This window comes from Bufo bufo, chromosome 6, assembly GCF_905171765.1.
Source record: "Bufo bufo chromosome 6, aBufBuf1.1, whole genome shotgun sequence".
Lineage (NCBI taxonomy): Eukaryota > Metazoa > Chordata > Amphibia > Anura > Bufonidae > Bufo > Bufo bufo.
This window is the reverse complement of record NC_053394.1, coordinates 424,283,660-424,305,348: the sequence shown is the minus strand read 5'-3', so window position 1 is coordinate 424,305,348 and position 21,689 is coordinate 424,283,660. Positions and strand designations below refer to the sequence as shown.

The following is a 21,689-nucleotide window of genomic DNA, read 5'->3' as shown; positions in this document are numbered from 1 at the left end:
AGGGTCTCCCCTCAGTAACGGTGCATTTGCTTCAATAAGCAGAGCTGCAGTATAAAGCATGGAGGAGAGAGAGCAATGCCAATATCCCGAGATTCTGATAAGAGGGGGATTTCAGATGACCCCCCAGGTAGTCCATGATATTAAAGTCTTCCAAAGAGGATCTAATTGGCCTAGTCTGTGAGGGGATAGATAAGTGGTGGTCTGAACAAGCAGAGAAGCAGTATAAAGCAAGGACGGATAGCACAGCGTCTGGAGAAAGATAAGTGGTGGACTGACCAAGCAGAAAGGCAGTATAAAGCAAGGAAGACTGACAGTGCGGCATCCTGAGATTCACAGGGGAATAGATGTGTGGTGGACTAACAAGCAGAAATGCACTATAAAGCATGGCGGAGAGATGGAGCAACAGCCTGAGGGAGATTTCACAGGACCTCCAGGCAGACAATCTTATACAATCTAGTCGGTAAGGGGATTAGATGCTTGGTGGCATGAACAAGCAAAGCTGCAGTATAAAGCATGGAGAAGGGAGATTTCACACGACCTGTATATAAGTCGCTATATGGAAGGCTTCTGAAGACAGTCTAATTAGTCTAGTCTGCAGGAAGAGACTGAATAAGCTGCAGTATAAAGTATGGTGAACTGATAGAGCAGCTTGTGAGAATAGACTTGAGAGCCTACTTTATAGGGGGCCTCTGAAGACAATAACTCGTGAACAGCGACAAAGGTACAACAAATAATACGGCTGCCACCGATGCCAATAAGGCTAAGCTCATAGCTATCTGAAAGCAGTGCGATCAATAGCTGCTGTGGTACTACAACCCTCAGCATGCCCTTACCAGCCCAGAAATTGCAGAACTTGACATGCACAGTCCTTGTACAGGTCCTATGTCTGGTAACGGCCCAGTCCTCTCATATCCTGTGACTATGCTGCAAATGCCCAAGAACGGAGGGACACATCATGATAAGAGGAGGTTAGGAGCGAGCGGATCTATAGGAGGACGATAAATGTGGGGACCCCGGAGGCAGGGGGAGGGGGCGGCCGGCAGGGACTCCAAGCACCAAGTCCATCAATCCCAGGGACAATGACCTTACTGTCCTGCACTTCTGAGGGTTAAAGGGCCTCCGAGTTTTCGTAAAACTTTCGAAGTCACAGAGACACATGGACGGACTCAAAAAGTCTATGGGCCGATTCAATCCTCTGCAGCGAGTAGAGGGGGCGTGCTATGCGAGCGCTTCCCTCTCTTCGTTCTAGGGATCGACAGGGGTCTCAGCGCTCAGACCTCCACCCGTCTCGGACACATCAAAAGTTTTATGGAAAATCAGTGACCCTTTAAAATGTGAGAACTCTTCAGATCCTGGGTATTATCCTGTCACCGAGCTCACTATAGTCCCGCCTTGACCTGTCTACTGTACCGCTAAAGCCAGCTGCATGTTTCCCTATGGCGCCCGTTAGTGGCGGGTCCTCAGCACCTGTTCCCAGTATCAGAAAGACCTGGTACCTGCAGATTTTAGTGCAAAAACTCGATTCCGACATATGGCGCAGCTGATGGTAACCGAGACTGATCTCACTGAGGCCGCGGCGTTCCCCGTGGACCGGTTCTAGACGCCCAGTAACAAGGTAAAGACATTTGATAGTGCCTGATAAGAAGAATGACGCAGGAATGTCTGAAGTGAGCAGACGCCCATGTTAGCACGGGAAGGAGTGCCCGCACACACCGAGAACAATCAGACGGCCATTCACTGCGCCGATGAGGGACCTGATACTCTTGCGCTTTTGGAATAAGATCTCTTCGAGGCAGGTTTAGACACGTTGGGGTGGACTACAAGTTCAAGCATGTCTGGCCAGACACCGGGCCTGAGGACTTCCATGAAGAGAGGTTAAAAGAACCAAAGCAGAGTCAAGATTAACCCAATGATTTCTCCAAGGACAACCAGCAATTTCCAAACACTGAAGATCAGTAATGTGGGCACTAAATGGTATCTAGTGGTCAGCTGAATGCTAACAAATACATTGGGCATGTTGAAATTTAACTGCCCGATCCTTCATTCCCCTGTCGAGAGTTAGGATACCCCCATAAATATCCTGTACCACCAAAATTGGTGTGTTCTTCTGAGGCAACTACTGTTAGTCGGTAGACAAAGGCCCAAGGGTAAGCTGGTCTAGGCTATATCGGGAAACCTACTTGTGCCCCCCGGGTGTTGAGTCTCATGATTCAACCTGTGTTTAGAAGGCAAAGGTTGCACCAAAATTTACACCCCAATATACCGTTATCAGATGTCCTATTAGACAAAAATTGCGGGGAACCATCTACATAACACAGAAGGTCTGGTCGTAGGTCTGGTGTTGGTATTGGCACCACTTCATGTTTCCTGTCATTTGGACAAACATCTCTAGGAGGACACCCCTGACTCTTCCCCTGGCCCAACAGCAGCGATTTTCATAGGTAGATAAAATACCCAAAAGTGGCTCCTGTGGTCTGTCTACGGTTTTCATGAAGTTTAGACCTTTCCATGGCCTACATCATTACTCCCTGGTAATACCATGTGGTCCATGGATGGTCAGAGGACAGTAGACTTCTTAGAAGCTGCTTAGACTATGGTCGGCCAATAAGAGCTTTCATACAGCGGTGTCACCCGTAGAAATGTTCTAGAAGACCCTCTGATGACATGGCTACTGGTATCTGCCCGATGCAATCCAGTAACGAGCACAGCAGAACTGGGAAGACCGATATCAAGATCATGTGACGAATTACCATGAAAACCCCCGACGCAGCAGCTTCAGACTTCCCCTTAATCTTAATGAAAACCCCCGTCGTGCCGGGAGGTAAATACGTTCAGCTCTTTACATCAATTTCCATTCTTTAATAACAGCCACGACAACACGGGTGCAGGCAGAATACATTCACGTGGCTCAGAAATCCATATTGAAGAAGGTGGCACATCTAGGGCAGAACCACGTACAAAGAGGGCTCTATATGCGGTGGGTGGCCGCTGCTCCAGTAGTGTGATAGTTAATTAGCCCATTGTGAGCGCTTCAATGTAGATGTGACCCCCCCCCCCCCCCTCTCTCTGAGTAATCAGATCCCGCGCTGGAACCAATTCCCTTTCAGTGGGTGGGGGGCTCCAGTTTCTCATAATCTCGCCGTGAAATATGGAAGTAGTCTCAACTCTGACGAGAATTCTTCATAGCCGGGACTTATCTGGAGCGCGAGGACGTATAGGACGTGCACATACACTAGGATGAAGAGGGAAGTACATGGAGGGGCTGTCCTAGAACGAGAACCTATCACCTATCTGTGTGACCCCCTTCAATCATGAGAACGGGGGTCCCATGTCCCTCACTGGATTGGAGCACCACGCATGTTCACCACTGCTCCATACAAAGTCTATGGGACTGATGAAGAGCGCAACACTCGCCTATCTCCTGCAGTCCTAAAACCCTGTTTTTGTGATCAGCGGGGTCCCAACCGATCAGATATTAATTACCTATCCTCTGTAGGTGATTCGTTAAGATTACGGGACAACCCTTTTAATACCCAGTACCAAGCTTCTGGTTGGCATCAAAACAGGGTTCTGTTGTTCCGTGATCCGTGTCCGGTTTTTTTTCCCGTGTGTCTTCCTTGATATTTGGAGGATCTTTAGACATGAAAAGTGAAAAAAAAAAATCTAAGTCAAGTTTGCCTTGAAAATGATAGGAAAAAAACGGACACGGATCACGGACGCGGATGACAATCTTGTGTGCCTCCGTGTTTTTTCACGGACCCATTGACTTGAATGGGTCCGCGAACAGTTGTCCGTGGAAAAAAAAAATAGAACAGGTCATATTTTTTTGACGGACTGGAAACACGGATCACGGACGCGGATGACAAACGGTGCATTTTCCGAGTTTTCAACGGACCCATTGAAAGTCAATGGGTCCGCAGAAAATCACGGAAAATGGAACAACGGACACGGAACCCAACAACGGTTGTGTGCATGAGGCCTAAGGGTGTTGAATCTACCATGACGAAAAATTGATTAGGAGCTTAGGTATAGGAGCTATACTGGAAGCCATTGCACATGCTCTCGAACCCTGGTGTCTGAGGGGTCCAAAGCCCCTTTAGCACATAAGGCCCGGCATTATCAATGGCACATGGTGGACAGACGTCCCGTTACCGATATTGCACTGGAGCTCCGGAGGAGCGTGGCCTGCAGGTTAGGCTACTTTCACACTTGCGTTTGGGGTTCCGCTTGTGAGATCCGTTTCAGGGCTCTCACAAGCGGCCCCGGACGGATCCGTTCATCCCCAATGCATTCTGAATGGATGCGGATCCGCTCAGAATGCATCAGTTTGGCTCCGTTCCGGCTCCATTCCGCTCTGGAGGCGGACACCAAAACGCTGCTTGCAGCGTTTTGGTGTCCGTCTGGCCGTGCGGAGCCAAACGGATCTGTCCTGACTTACAATGTAAGTCAATGGGGACGGATCCGTTTGACGTTGACACAATATGGTGCAATTGCAAACAGATCCGTCCCCCATTGACTTTCAATGTAAAGTCAGGACGGATCCGTCTGACTAACAATTAGGACTTAGACTTTTTTTTTTTTACATAGAATGCAGACGGATCCGCACCTAACGCAAGTGTGAAAGTAGCTACGGTCAAGGAGATTTTCTTGGGTGAGCAGACGTCAGAATTTCCCAGAACATGACCCAGAGTCGCAGCAAGTCACCTAAGACACAGACAACCCTCGTCCACCACTGACCCATCTACATGAGGAACATCACCGATTGCATCAACCACCATTATAACAGTATTTTATCCTGTACCCTAGGACTAGCAGGTCATAGTGCATAAAGGACAGACTTCAATGTACGGCCGATAGGAAGTCTGAGGTGGTACCCCCGACCTGTGCCTCCTGCAGAGCGGCATCCCCCAGCGTGTCCTGGCAGCCTGCGGCATGATGGAAGTTGTGGTTTTGTAACAATTACATAATGGGTTACACTCCAGAGTCATCATTGCGACTTTTTAAAAAAGTTGCAAAGAAAGCCCCAAGCTCATTCCAGTGGGGGAAGGGGGCAAATCCTCTGCACCAAATCCGCAAGTAAAACATGCAAAATCCATGCTAGGGCTGAAACGATTACTCAAATTAATCGATTAACTCAACACAGAAATTTTTTTGCATCAATGATTCGTTTGTGCCACGTGACCACAGAGTATTACTCACGCTCCGTGGTCACCCGCCTGCCCGCACTAGATCCTGACGTACAGAGCAGCGAGTGAAGAAGAGGATGGAAGATCTCTGCAGTAGGGCTGCATCGAGTAGTCGACTAAATCAAGTAAATTAGACAGAAAAAAATCCTCGATGCAAATTTTTAGCATCGAGGATTCGTGTGTGTCACGTGACCACGGAGCGGGAGTGAAGCGCTTGATATTACTCCCGCTCTGTGGTCTCCTGCTGCGCCGACGGCACAGGGGGAGAGCGGCGCCGACGGCACAGGGGGAGAGCGGCGCCGACGGCACAGGGGGAGAGCGGCGCCGACGGCACAGGGGGAGAGCGGCGCCGACGGCACAGGGGGAGAGCGGCGCCGACGGCACAGGGGGAGAGCGGCGCCGACGGCACAGGGGGAGAGCGGCGCCGACGGCACAGGGGTAACTGATGCACTTGGGCTGATCGCACAGGGGGGAACGAAGGGTGTTGGGGTCTGATGAGTTTTTATAAAGGAAAACAGTCTATTAATTAATTAATTTTTTCTTATTAGAGTACTCGATTAATCATAAAAATAATCGATCGAATACTCGATTACTAAAATAATCGTTTACTGAAGCCCTTAGTCTGGAGTGTCGGCAGCACCCCTACAGGAAAGGTAAGTATTTTAGTTGACTGGCGCTGCGGCTGGGCACTGATGGCTAGGAGGGGACGTGGGAGATCTGATGGCATTGGAGGAACTAATGGCTTTGGAGGGGGAACTGGGGGGGGGGGGGGGGGGTGCTGATAGCACTGGGAGGAACTAATGGCACAAGGGAGGGGGAACTGATGAGTTTTTATAGAAAACGTTCTTTTAATTATTTTTTTCTTATTAGAGTACTCTATTAATCGTTGAATTAATAAGCTGAATACTTGATTACTTAAATAATGGATAGCTGCAGCCCTAATCCATGCGGAAAATAAACCACGCTGTCGTCTGCATGAGGCCCAAAAAGGTATTCCTGGATTTTATGGCTTATACTCAGGAGAGGCCATCAATATCTGATCTGTCTATTCTGTAATGGGCAGCGCGGGGAGCACGACCTCTGCCCTGATCAGATAGTGATGACTTATCCTAAGAATAGGCCATCAGTATTAAAATGCCAGAAGACCCCTTTAAAGGGGTTGTTTCACTTCATTTATTATGTAGAAGTTAATACCAGGCACTTACTAATGTATTGTGATTGTCCATATTGCCTCCTTTGCTGGATCCATTCATTTTTCCATCACATTATACACTGCTCGTTTCCATGGTTACAACTACCCTGGAATCCAGCAGTGGTGGCCGTGCTTGCACAGTATAGTAAAAAGTGTCAGCCTCTCTGGTGCCCAGGAGCGCACATAGGCCTGGTGCTTTTTTCTATAGTGTGCAAGCACGACCACCGCTAATGGACCATAGAAATGAGCAGTGTATAATGGATGATGGAAAAATGAATCCAGCCAGCAAAGGAAGCAATACGGACAATCACAATACATTAGTAAGTGCCTTGTATTAACTTCCTCTACATGATAAATGCTATTTGCTGCAGTGAGACGACCCCTTTAAGCAATTCTTGTTTTATTTTCTGCGGGGTGAAAAAGATCTGGCGATAGGGGGGCATTCACATGATTGTGAATCTGCAGAACACGGATGCCGACCATGTGCGTTCTGTATTTTGCGGATCCGCCCTTTCTTACAAATGCCAGAGAAGAATAGGACATGTTCTGCTTTTGCGTCCCCACAGAAATGAATGGGACCCCTATAGCTATCCCATGGGCCAGTCTCATCTCACACAGCCACGTGAACAGAAGAAGTTCCTGGCACATTCCCACCATCTCCGTCCTATCAGTATATAGCGAAGAAGGACGGAGCATCATCGGTGACTAGTTTCGGCTTAAGACGAAACTAGTCACCGATGATGCCATTATGCCTTGAATGAACGTCTCTTCATATCAGCAAGAAAGTGAGTGCCGCTCCTTCTTCGCTATATACTAGTGGGACGCCTTCCCTGGACGCGTGCGCGACGTGCAAACCGCATCTTCATCAAATACTCATCTCCGTCCTATCGTCGGGATGCAGTTGGTGGCTCGGCTCCCATCGGCTCAAACACCTCAAGGGCTTGCAACTGATCAAAAACACACAACGGGTTACCCAACAGCAGCTGAACTCTGAAAGATTGATTAGTCTTGCCTGCCCTGGGTGGATGGGAGACATCTTTATGGACATATCCTGTCCATGCAGGGGAGACAGACATGATTAATCAATCCCGCAGTGAGAACAGCTGGGATCTGAAAACCCTTGTTAATTAGTAAACCGTCTCCGGCCGTCCCATAGCGTTAAATGGAGCGTCAGGGTATGTGCAAGACTGCCACATACGAGGGATCGGCAAGGCCACAGCAGATGGACCACCGATGATCAGACACTTGCGGAGAGGGGATCAGTGTCTATCATGGGACAACCCCTTTAACGGTGCAGTCAAATACCGCACAAACGCCATTTATTTTCCGCTACAGAACAGTGGGAAGCTACCCGCAGCGCATTACACCTCCAGCAAGATGGAGCAGGCTCCACAAAACCTTATCCACACGTTGCAGAACAAACGCCACTTATGCTGCAAATCTCCACCGCCAAAGCAGTGCGCAAAATCCGCCACCACAATTCGCATATATGAAAGGTAGACTTTCCCATGGAATCTGCGCACAATCGGCCCCGTGTGGCGGATCAGCACCGGGGAGATAAATCTATGGCAGGAGTCCAGGGTCAGCCTTGGATTTCTGCTACAGATTGCAAGGCAAATACACATTGGGGGTCATTTATCAAGGCACTTGCGACAATTTCAGTTGTAAAAATAGTCCCCTTTTTGACTGGCCGTGCGACTTAATACCGAATTCGAAAGTTGAGCAGAATGGGGGCCATGCCAGAGCTCCGGCCCCGTCACATTTACGGCGTACATGTTAGCAAAAAATGATGCCAGCCCCGGGCACCGCTTGGTACATGTTAGCCAAATTTATGAGGAGGCGCGGGCGCTAATCCTCCTCGTCATGCCAGGCTTTGTAAATGTGCCTTACATGGCCTTAGAGCATAGATGGCTAACCTCCGGCACTCCAGCTGTGGTAAAACTACAACTCCCAGCATGCTCCCTTCATTTCTATGGAGTTCTGAGAACAGCCAAGCAAGTGTACATCTTGGGAGTCATAGTTTCATCACAGCCTTAGACCTCATGCACACGGATCTGCAAAAAATACGGATGACGTCCGTGTGCATTCCGTATTTTGCGGAACGGAATAGCTGGCCCCTGATAAAACAGTCCTATCCTTGTCCGTAATGCGGACAATAATAGGACATGGTCTATTTTTTTTCGGAATGGAAATACGGACATACAGAAACAGAATGCACACGGAGTATCTTACGTTTTTTTTGCGGACCCATTGAAATTAATGGTTCCGTATACGGTCTGCAAAAAAACTAAATGGAGCGGACACGGAAGGATATATGTTCGTGTGCATGAGGCCTTAGGGCATAAGATGCCACAGGAAGGGGTAGGAATCCCCTACTCCGGACCCCTCTCAATCAATCAGAGCTGCTGCAGAGTTACTCATCATGTCTGCGCACTACTACTATTTCTAAAATTTGGCAGAAAGCGTAGAAATACCGGACGCCATGTCATAAATCTGCTGGAGGCCGGCACAAGCTCGTGGGATGGACGCCTACAAGACCAGCTCATACACAGTGCACACAGCAAAAGCAGCCACTTAAAGGGTTTCATCACATAAACGTAATTATCGGACAACGCGACAATCTGCCCCATCTGAGAGAACTCCCATCATTCTACAAATACACACATAATGCAAGGGAAGAAGATCACCCATCGTACCAGTCATCACTCCCATCATGAAGGAATCTCTCCCCATACTGTAAAAAGAGGCATCCGCCGCCCCCCGGATTCTGCACAGGGTCCCCGTCAAGGTAAGGGTAAATGCACACCATCAGGATTGCGTGCGGTTTTTACCGTAGGTCATGTACATTGTATTCTACGAGAATTTGAAATTCTCATGCACGCGATACGTATTTTTTGGACCTACGGTGCGGATTTTAAAATCCGCAGCACGTCCAATTTATTTCATTTTTCCTGACCGGATTTTCTCTATTAATTTCAATGGGGAGAGTAAAATCTGCATGTAAATCAGCACCAATTGGACCGCACGGATTTCCCTGCGAATAAATCCTGAGCGTGTGCGTTTACCCTAAGGGTCCATTCACACGTCCGTAATTTGGGTCCGCATTCGTTCCGCAATTTGCGGACCCATTCACTTTCAATGGGGCTGGAACGGATGCAAATCCACATTTCCTGGATTCGCATCTGCATTTTCGGGATCCGCAATTTCGTTCCTGAAAAAAAATAGAACATGTCCTATTCTTGTCCGCAATTGCGGACCAGAAAAGGCATTTTCTATTATAGTGTCTGTGATGTGCGGATCCGCAAATTGCGGATCGCACATTGCAGGGATCCGCAATTTGCGGATCAACAAAACACTTACGGACGTGTGAATGGACCCTAAGGGTGCGTTCACACATGCTGCGGATTTTGCTGCAACTGAGAAATCAGATCCCTGCATTCGAAGGCGAAGGCGGTGGCGGCAAACAGACGCAGGTGAACGGAATCCGTTTTCAGTTGCCAACATTTCTGCATCAAAATCCGCAGTGTGTGAACGCTCCCGGGCCAAAGCAGGTTAATGAACAGGATCCAAGAGACTCACAAGAATCCACACATGGGGGGAGAGAAAATAGCGGGAGGTGCTTTTAAATGAAGAGTTTGCGGTAAAAGCCACTGCTGAGGAGCAACCGATAAGATCACAACAAGCTACCGGGAATACGGAGCCGTTCCTGGAAATCAGGGGGGCTTAAAGGGATCCTTGTTCCGAGACACGTAGCGGCACATACCATGCTATCCCAGCGTCGTCTTCACACACGGCCCAGCACAGGGAATCAGACGTGTCACAGCTATGGCCACAGACACAACACAGGCAGGGAGTGATCATAACTGAGGAAGCCTACACCCCCCCCCAGGTCAGCCGGCCAACCAGAGGCGAAGAGGGGTGGTAACGGGTGACAGCTTTCGGATATGACCCCCACAGACATAACAGGTGACAATGGGAGACTAGGTAACCAACCGTCAACCCGTGTGGCAAATCATTCTGCTCCAACAGTTAACGGGAAATTCATGAGAGAATTAAAGCAATGCAAAGCGACAGCCTCCATTCATACACCTGGGGGGGGGGGGGGGATACTAAAGTGGATGACCCCCATAAGCATTAATACCTATGGTAGGAGGGGGACGGGGTCTGCACACTGTATACCAGCATGGGGAGTACACGGGCATGATGGCGAAGCCCCTATAAGTGACTGTGCCGCCGTAACAAAAATGAGACAAAGTATCAATAACCTGATAATGTAACAGACTGCGGGCACTGCCAGCGTCACTATGTAACCACATACAGACTGGCACACCAGGGGCACCTCCAAACAGATCAGGTGTCACATGCGAGCAGGCGCACGCCAGCAGGCACATCACACTGCAGTGACAGAACCATAAGGAGAATGGATGGTGCCCAAGATGGGTGCAGACGCCCACATGAATTAAAGGGTGCAATTTATAAGAATTCAATCAGTTCCTGAAATGCCCAGGACACTGCAGGTGAAGGGCACATGGGGTGGCATCATCCAAGAAGAGTGACATGACACTTTCTCCTTGGTGACCGCTTTCCCTGAAGTCCAGGAATGCGGGTGCACTATTGGGTGCACTGGGACTATTTAGAGGTACCCCAGCCCCCTGATATATCCATACAGCACCATGTCTCCTACATCATGTCAAGGGACCCAAAGCTTCAAGTGTCAGACTTATCGCTATCACCCCAAGTGACAGGCCGGAGGCATCACCCGGGATCTCCCCCTGTCACCCAGAAATCTCAGCACAATCCCTGCCCCCTCCAGTCACAGGCATCACCCCCAGTCTCAGCATCTTCCCTGTCTCCCCCAAATCTCAGCGCCATCTGTCACCCTAAGTCACAGGTACCACAGACCCACCCAAGTCCCTGCAGCCTCCCTGACTCCTCCAAATCTCTGGGCCTCCCACATATCCCCTCACATCTAAACCTCTTCCCTGTCACCCCAAATCCTACCTGTCACCCCCAAATCCAAGCCCCCTCCATGTCACCCCAAATCCCAGCATCCTCCCTTTCTCCCCAAAACCCAGCATCCTCCCTGTCACCCCAAATCCCAGCCCTTTCCCTGTCACCCCAAATCCCAGCCCTTTCCCTGTCACCCCAAATCCCAGCCCCCTCCCTGTCACCCCAAATCCTAGCATCCTCCCTGTCACCCCAAATCCAAGACCCTCCCTGTCACCCCAAATCCCAGCCCCCTCCCTGTCACCCCAAATCCCAGCCCCCTCCCTGTCACCCCAAATCCCAGCCCCCTCCCTGTCACCCCAAATCCCAGCCCCCTCCCTGTCACCCCAAATCCAAGACCATCCCTGTCACCCCAAATCCCAGCCCCCTCCCTGTCACCCCAAATCCAAGACCCTCCCTGTCACCCCAAATCTCAGCCCCCTCCCTGTCACCCCAAATCCCAGCCCCCTCCCTGTCACCCCAAATCCCAGCCCCCTCCCTGTCACCCCAAATCCCAGCCCCCTCCCTGTCACCCCAAATCCCAGCCCCCTCCCTGTCACCCCAAATCCCAGCCCCCTCCCTGTCACCGCTAGTCGGAGCCCCCCACGCTTCGGTCCGCGGCACGTACCCCGTCACGGAGGCCCCGGCTCTCCCGCTGTCCCGGCCCGGTCACTGAGCGGCGGTTTCCGGCAGACACGCAGCGTCGTACGTCACCAGATGCCAGGGGCGTGTCCTGCTTCCAGCTCGGGAGGAGGGTGAAGGAGGCCCCGCCCATCGTCATGTGACGCGTTCTCGGCTGACGCCCTGTCAATCACCTCTCTAGGTACAGTATGCGGCGCCGCAACTTTGAGAACTACAATCCCCATCATCCTCAGCAGTATGCTTGTCTACTACGGCGAGGGTGAACCTGACTTTCGTGGAGACAATGATGTCCTAGGACCCAGTGACTACACACCTGAACTACCTTGTGACGTCAGGACTACATCTCATGACGTCACACTGCAGTATATATACATATAACATTCTCCTCACAGAATGATAAGCATGGAGGATAAGGGGCTGCCAGAAGAGCTAGGAGACACCTATCCCTGACCCTCCCCCAAATCCTCCACATAGCGATGGGAATTGAATGGCCTCTCATGTTGTGCCATTCCTCTATTATTCCTACTAGAAGTTAATGAATTCCTCGCACTTTACTATGAAGGTCCAGATGGGTGTTACCAATTGGCGGTGTGTCCCTGCACAGTCTGACACTATCCAATCATTGCTGTCAGTGTCAGACTGTGCAGTCACACATCCCCTAACAGGTAACCCACATCTGGACCTTCCTATAAAACTACTAGCGATTCATTCATAACTTATAGGAGGAATAATAGATGAATGACACAAGGCCATTGCTATTCCAAGACATGTCAGGACAGGGGAGAGCACCTCCTTAAAGGGGTGGCCTACAACATTTGGACATTTATCCCCTATGCCCCTTGGCAGGTAATAACTGCTGGGACCCCAGACGGTCACGAGAACAGGGGCTCTGATTGATGTCATTGAATGGAAACATTCCTATTCACAATGATGTGATCCATACAAATCTTATACTTCTCACAGCTGAGGGTCTGACATAATAATATCCAGGGTAGACAATGTACATTGTAACAAACCATCAGCACAGGAGGGAGGCTTCTGCAGCTGAGGACTACGTAGACAGGGTAACAATGAAGCAGACCCTCAGCTGTGGGAAGAGTTAGGTCTTCACAGGGTTCCGGCCTCCGCAAAGGTTTTCATTCACTGACAGCAAGCAGAAACTTGCAAATGTTGATCCAATGCAATGCAAAATGTAAGTATCAACCACACTGTTTTCAGTTTTGCTCGAGGACCCCGTGTGTGAGCGGTCATGTCCCCCGACCCCATCTATAGCGCAGTGGAAGCCATCTTAGATCACAGAGTGGATGCAGGGAGGTGATGAAGCTGACCACAGTGGTGACACCCAGCAGGACCATCGGTGACAGAAATCACAGCTTAGTCCTTATGGTGTCTTACCATTATTACAGTCCACTAATAATTGACCTCATTCGACCTTGAAGGGACTGCTGTGACTTTCTCCAGGGTCACACTGAGGAGCTGCCTTCAGAAGAAACACCTGTGCACCGTGGCGGGATTGGGCAGGAATATATTACTACCCTGAACACACACAATGGCGTGAAATAAATATTGTGCCGCATCCTCGGCTGCCCATTGCCTCGTAACCTGTTCTCGCTGGCAGATCAACAACGGTATGAGTCACGAGTGGTGAAACGTTATCGTCTCTTCATGTGTCATCTGATGCTCACTGCCACCGTCAGCAGAGAAATGAGGAACCAGGCTTAAAGGGAAAGTACAGGAAAACACATACAGACATGTTATACCTACACAAAGACGTGTATTCTATATATCTATATATAGTCTAAGGTGGTGGCACTGTAAAAAGCAGGTCAGGTTTCATCTCGGTTCTGAGGGTCCCTCCCATCGTGTTTCAGTATGGAGCAAATATTTCATAATCATATACTCTGCACCCTGGAAGTAGCTTTGTTTTTTTTGTTTTTCCTCTCGGCCCTTGTACAATAATAGCACTACTATAATACTGCTCCTATGTGCAAGAATATAACTACTATAATACTGCCTCCTATGTACAAGACTATAACTACTATAATACTGCTCCTATGTACAAGAATATAACTACTATAATACTGCTCCTATGTACAAGAATATAACTACTATAATACTGCTCCTATGTACAAGAATATAACTACTATAATACTGCTCCTATGTACAAGAATATAACTACTATAATACTGCTCCTATGTACAAGAATATAACTACTATAATACTGCTCCTATGTACAAGAATATAACTACTATAATACTGCCTCCTATGTACAAGAATATAACTACTATAATACTGCCTCCTATGTACAAGAATATAACTACTATAATACTGCTCCTATGTACAAGAATATAACTACTATAATACTGCCCCTATGTACAAGAATATAACTACTATAATACTGCTCCTATGTACAAGAATATAACTACTATAATACTGCCTCCTATGTACAAGAATATAACTACTATAATACTGCTCCTATGTACAAGAATATAACTACTATAATACTGCTCCTATGTACAAGAATATAACTACTATAATACTGCTCCTATGTACAAGAATATAACTACTATAATACTGCCTCCTATGTACAAGAATATAACTACTATAATACTGCTCCTATGTACAAGAATATAACTACTATATTACTGCTCCTATGTACAAGACTATAACTACTATAATACTGCTCCTATGTACAAGAATATAACTACTATAATACTGCCTCCTATGTACAAGAATATAACTACTATAATACTGCTCCTATGTACAAGAATATAACTACTATAATACTGCTCCTATGTACAAGAATATAACTACTATAATACTGCTCCTATGTACAAGAATATAACTACTATAATACTGCCTCCTATGTACAAGAATATAACTACTATAATACTGCTCCTATGTACAAGAATATAACTACTATAATACTGCCTCCTATGTACAAGACTATAACTACTATAATACTGCTCCTATGTACAAGAATATATCTACTATAATACTGCTCCTATGTACAAGAATATAACTACTATAATACTGCTCCTATGTACAAGAATATAACTACTATAATACTGCATCCTATGTACAAGAATATAACTACTATAATACTGCTCCTATGTACAAGAATATAACTACTATAATACTGCTCCTATGTACAACAATATAACTACTAGAATACTGCCCCTATGTACAAGACTATAACTACTATAATACTGCCTCCTATGTACAAGAATATAACTACTATAATACTGCTCCTATGTACAAGAATATAACTACTATAATACTGCTCATATGTACAAGAATATAACTACTATAATACTGCACCTATGTACAAGAATATAACTACTATAATACTGCCTCCTATGTACAAGAATATAACTACTATAATACTGCCTCCTATGTACAAAAATATAACTACTATAATACTGCTTCTATGTACAAGGATATAACTACTATAATACTGCTCCTATGTACAAGAATATAACTACTATAATACTGCTCCTATGTGCAAGAATATAACTACTATAATACTGCTCCTATGTACAAGAATATAACTACTATAATACTGCTTCTATGTACAAGAATATAACTACTATAATACTGCCTCCTATGTACAAGAATATAACTACTATAATACTGCTCCTATGTACAAGAATATAACTACTATAATACTGCTCCTATGTACAAGAATATAACTACTATAATACTGCCCCATGTACAAGAATATAACTACTATAATACTGCTCCTATGTACAAGAATATAACTGCTATAATACTGCTCCTATGTACAAGAATATAACTACTATAATACTGCCTCCTATGTACAAGAATATAACTACTATAATACTGCCTCCTATGTACAAGAATATAACTACTATAATACTGCTCCTATGTACAAGAATATAACTACTATAATACTGCCTCCTGTGTACAAGGATATAACTACTATAATACTGCTCCTATGTACAAGAATATAACTACTATAATACTGCTCCTATGTACAAGAATATAACTACTATAATACTGCCTCCTGTGTACAAGGATATAACTACTATAATACTGCCTCCTATGTACAGGAATATAACTACTATAATACTGCTCCTATGTACAAGAATATAACTACTATAATACTGCTCCTATGTACAGGAATATAACTACTATAATACTGCTCTTATGTACAAGAATATAACTACTATAATACTGCCTCCTATGTACAAGACTATAACTACTATAATACTGCTCCTATGTACAAGAATATAACTACTATAATACTGCTCCTATGTACAAGAATATAACTACTATATTACTGCTCCTATGTACAAGAATATAACTACTATAATACTGCTCCTATGTACAAGAATATAACTACTATAATACTGTATAAGAATAGTCCATGTCTCAGTTCCATTTTATGGGCATTTAGGGACTAGTTTTCCTCTGGTCTTCTTTAGTATTACGCTACTTTCACACTAGCGGCAGGGGACTCCGGCAGGCTGTTTCGGCGGGTGAACAGCCTGTGGGATCCGTCCTGCCGCTAGTTCAAGTGTGCCCCCGGACTGCTGCTCCGTCCCCATTGGCTATAATGGGGGCGGAAAGGCGGCAGTGCTTTTAGTCCGGCTGCCTCTCGGCAGGCTGTTCACCCCCCGGAACAGCCTGCCAGAGTCCCTGCCTCTAGTGTGAAAGTACCCTTAGTATCACACAGTGTAACCGTTTGCAGTCAGGTATAGGTAAGCTGTTGGCGGGTTTTATTTGTTTGGTTACTATATGTAGAATGTTTCGAGTGAATGAGGAAGAGATTTTGTAGGAAGGGTTTTTGCTGTGGATGAATCACAGGAAATGTATAGACAGGAAGAAGATGAAGCTAATGTTTTTCTTTCAAAAATAGCTCCTGTCTCCTTCCTGTGGCTGCAATCCGTGAGCGCTGGATTATGGCGGCTTTATATTCTGGGGACACTATATATCTATGCAGGATTATAGGGGCTCTCCGTGACACCCCAGTGATCAACATAATGAAATGAACGGAATACTCGAAGGAACATTTTGACTAGAGGTCGGACTCTCCCCCCACCCCCTCACTCTTTGGTTAGGGTTTAATGAATTAAAGGGTAACTCCACAGAAAAAAAATATACATATCACACGGACTGTAGTTAACCCAACTTTCCCTTTCCCTGTATGTCACACTCAAAGATGTCCATGAAGCTGACATATAGGGGTATGTTTGGTGGGGTCCTCACACTGTAGGCCTGCTATAGCTGCCCTTTTCCTGCCTGTCACATGGAGGGAGCACGGTAGTCACTGATGAATTTATTTTCCTGACGTAATGGAATTTCTTCAAGGCGAAAAGGGTTTCTCCCATCCTCCTTGTGTCCATTGAGGATCTCAGTGGCCAGACCGCCCACCAATTAGAATGTATGACTTATCCAATCAATATATAGCATGAATGTCTCAGATGGAATTTTCTTCCAAAAACAGCACCACATCTGTCCATATCTGGTATTGCAGCTGTCTCCTATTCAGTAGTTGAGCTGCAATTCTAAACACCACCAATGGACATATGCAGAGTAGTGTCTGTTAGAAATCAGCCTTTTTTTATTATTCTAGACAATCCCTTTAAGATCTTTTGGTTTTTACCCGTGTGATCTGCTAATTTATGAGGAAGGAGAAGACAATTAGTAGTGACCATAGTATTTCTTCCATATCACAGAAGGGAGAGGGACATCTAAAGCAGCTCTGTAATGTGAGGACCACACAAATTCTGTTCATGTTAATCTAGACCCAGAATAGAATTAAAGAACTACAGTGGAGACTGACACTGGTTCTTACCTCAGCCTCCTCGATTCCTTTAAGTGGACAGTGGTTAATTTGCATCTCTATGTACACAGCAGAATAGTGAGTGCAGCTCTGCAGTAATACAGGATGTAACTCAGGATCAGTGCAGGATAAATAATGTAATGTATGTACACTGTGACTCCACCAGCAGAATAGTGAGTGCAGCTCTGCAGTAATACAGGATGTAACTCAGGATCAGTACAGGATAAGTAATGTAATGTATGCACACAGTGACTGCACCAGCAGAATAGTGAGTGCAGCTCTGGAGTATAATACAGGATATAACTCAGGATCAGTACAGGATAAGTAATGTAATGTATGTATACAGTGACTGCACCAGCAGAATAGTGAGTGCAGCTCTGGAGTATATTACAGGATGTGACTCAGGATCAGTGCAGGATAAGTAATGTAATGTATGTACACAGTGACTCCACCAGCAGAATAGTGAGTGCAGCTCTGGAGTATATTACAGGATGTAACTCAGGATCAGTACAGGATAAGTAATGTATGTACACAGTGACTGCACCAGCAGAATAGTGAGCGCAGCTCTGGAGTATAATACAGGATCAGTACAGGATAAGTAATATAATGTATGTACACAGTGACTGCACCAGCAGAATACTGAGTGCAGCTCTGGAGTATAATCCTGGATGTATCTCAGGATCAGTACTGGATAAGTAATGTATGTACACAGTGACTGCACCAGCAGAATAGTGAGCGCAGCTCTGGAGTATAATACAGGATATAACTCAGAATCAGTACAGGATAAGTAATGTAATGTATGTACACAGTGACTGCACCAGCAGAATAGTGAGCGCAGCTCTGGAGAATAATACAGGATATAACTCAGAATCAGTACAGGATAAGTAATGTAATGTATGTACACAGTGACTGCACCAGCAGAATAGTGAGCGCAGCTCTGGAGTATAATACAGGATATAACTCAGAATCAGTACAGGATAAGTAATGTAATGTATGTGACAGTGACTCCACTTTTTATATAGATCTATTCTACTGTATATGTAAAGTGTAAATTATCTTCAGAGTAAACAGACAGCAGAATTCTCTTCCAATCCATATGGAGAGGTTAAACGGGCGGGCGAGGTTTTCCACCTTATTATGTCACATGTAGTACATCTTCCTCACTAGTCGCCCCATTTACCCTCCCCTTGTAGGCGTGCAGAGCGCTGTCTGGGATGAATACCATTATTGTATGACACTTTTGTTGTTGGCTCCCTGAGAACCGAGGTGGAAATAAAGCATTCTGGGAGGGAGAGTCCTGGAGCTCCCCGGCTCAGGCGTGGGAAAAAGGGCCAGTCATGGGACAGACACATGAGCCTATTATCCCTAGCGGCCGCAGTCCATGGGAGGGGTTTATTTCTGCCAGGACACACATGACTTTCACACCAGTGCAGAAGCCTGAAAACCATAAGATGGGCCAAATTTGTTTTAGCAATTTTTTTTTTTTTGGGGGGGGGGGGGGGGGGGATGTTAGTAATAGGTAATAAAAATCAGACAGTTTCTGCCTATTTAATGCTTTGTTTCCTGATAAATAAGCGGCGCCAGTGTGTTTGGCAGCCTCTGATCTCCCTTCACCACAGATATGCCATCCTATTTGTCAAAGGTGAACATGAATCCAGGATTCGGGGAGCATATCGAGAGCAGCCTTTGCTTTACCATCTCTCTGGAAGGGGCCCAGAGGCCCCCCATACACGACTGTCCATGGGAAGATGCCTGTCGCTGCCTCACCTAATCCTCACGTACACAAGATGAGAAATAAGATGGCTGAGATATTCATGTCTTCATTATTCAATGGCAAGTCTTCCCAAAAGAGCAGCTCCCGGCCCCCCATGTGTTTGCATTAACCACCCGACTCTCTCTCATTCACCACCATTCATTCGGGTCACAGATCAGTTTGCATTCTATGGGGGAATTACCGTCTATTGTGTGGAGCCTCATGTTTCAGAGTGAAACTCTTGGGAAATAATGGGACGTTCCTGAAGCTCGGAGGAAAGAACCGGACCTTCAAAAAACCTCTGGAAGGCCTCGAGTCCCTGTAAAGACTTCATTTCAAGGGATTTGTCATTCTGTGGACTTGTTTGTTTTACCGCCCTAGGTGTCCCATCATCAACCATGTTATCCAATACCTTTACTGATGTTGTAATCTGATTGATACATGTGTTTGTAGGTCCCCCACAGCTGAATCACCCCCTACCACAATTGCTTTACGAAGGAATATGCCTTCTATGTAGAAGAATATAACTACTATAATACTGCCTCCTATGTACAAGAATATAACTACTATAATACTGCTCCTATGTAGAAGAATATAACTACTATAATGCTGCTCCTATGTATAAGAATATAACTACTATAATACTGCTCCTATGTACAAGAATATAACTACTATAATACTGCTCCTATGTACAAGAATATAACTACTATAATACTTCTCCTATGTACAAGAATATAACTAATATAATACTGCCTCCTATGTACAAGAATATAACTACTATAATACTGCTCCTATGTACAAGAATATAACTACTATAATACTGCTCTTATGTACAAGAATATAACTACTATAATACTGCCCCTATGTACAAGAATATAACTACTATAATACTGCTCCTATGTACAAGAATATAACTACTATAATACTGCTCTTATGTACAAGAATATAACTACTATAATACTGCTCCTATGTACAAGAATATAACTACTATAATACTGCTCCTATGTACAAGAATATAACTACTATAATACTGCTCCTATGTACAAGAATATAACTACTATAATACTGCTCCTATGTACAAGAATATCACTACTATAATACTGCTCCTATGTACAAGAATATCACTACTATAATACTGCTCCTATGTACAAGAATATAACTACTATAATACTGCTCCTATGTACAAGAATATAACTACTATAATACTGCTCCTATGTACAAGAATATCACTACTATAATACTGCTCCTATGTACAAGAATATAACTACTATAATAGTGCCTCCTATGTACAAGAATATAACTACTATAATACTGCCTCCTATGTACAAGAATATAACTACTATAATACTGCTCCTATGTACAAGAATATAACTACTATAATACTGCTCCTATGTACAAGAATATAACTACTATAATACTGCTCCTATGTACAAGAATATAACTACTATAATACTGCTCCTATGTACAAGAATATAACTACTATAGTACTGCTCCTATGTACAAGAATATAACTACTATAATACTGCCCCAAAGAACTGCGATATAACTACATATTGCTCTGTCTCCTCTGTATCTGCGGATGTTCCCGGTGACGTGTATCTCAGCTGATGTTCTTGTTTTATCAGGACGCATAATTATCATACCATAAAATAGGTAGAAATTATTTTTAGTTACTGGGATGTAATGACGGTGACATCATCACCCTGACTACAGTCACACCCTCGCCATGAAAATAAACCCACGCCCTGCTTTTACTGCGGGAGAGTCTGTGTTTGTTTCCATGGTAACTGAACTCTCGATTGCCGTAATAAGGAATGTGCTGAGTGGCCGAGCGCTGTGTGATGTCACCGTATCAGATCGCCTTCCAGACACTGACACCGCTGTTGACATGGAGCTGTATCACACATGAAGGGCTTAGATACACCAGCTTGGCATACGTTCTACTTAATCGTCCCTGTCCCCTCCCCTGACATATCTGTTTTAGTAACTACTTGCATTACCCATGTAATAACAATTCTGGAGCATCTCTTCTCTTAACTGTATGTTGTGCATTTCTCTTTTATTCCTACTAGAAATGTATGGTGCATTACCAGCGGTCTGCAGTAAAGGCCCATTAGTGTT

General features: G+C 45.5%; 1 protein-coding gene across 3 annotated transcripts in view; it reads right to left on the bottom strand.

Annotated features, from left to right (window-relative positions):
• NDEL1 (nudE neurodevelopment protein 1 like 1) overlaps positions 1 to 12,092 on the bottom strand; it is a 30,247-nt gene extending 18,155 nt beyond the window's left edge. For 2 of the 3 annotated variants that reach the window (XM_040437508.1, XM_040437509.1), the window contains exon 1: positions 10,142 to 10,250. In XM_040437508.1, coding sequence (XP_040293442.1) covers positions 10,142 to 10,144 — 3 coding nt within the window. In that variant the 5' untranslated portion in view covers positions 10,145 to 10,250. Of the gene's footprint in view, positions 1 to 10,141; positions 10,251 to 11,992 lie in introns of those variants that run through there. The other variant, XM_040437507.1, reaches the window with a different exon arrangement.
• Positions 12,093 to 21,689: the final 9,597 nt, after the last annotated feature.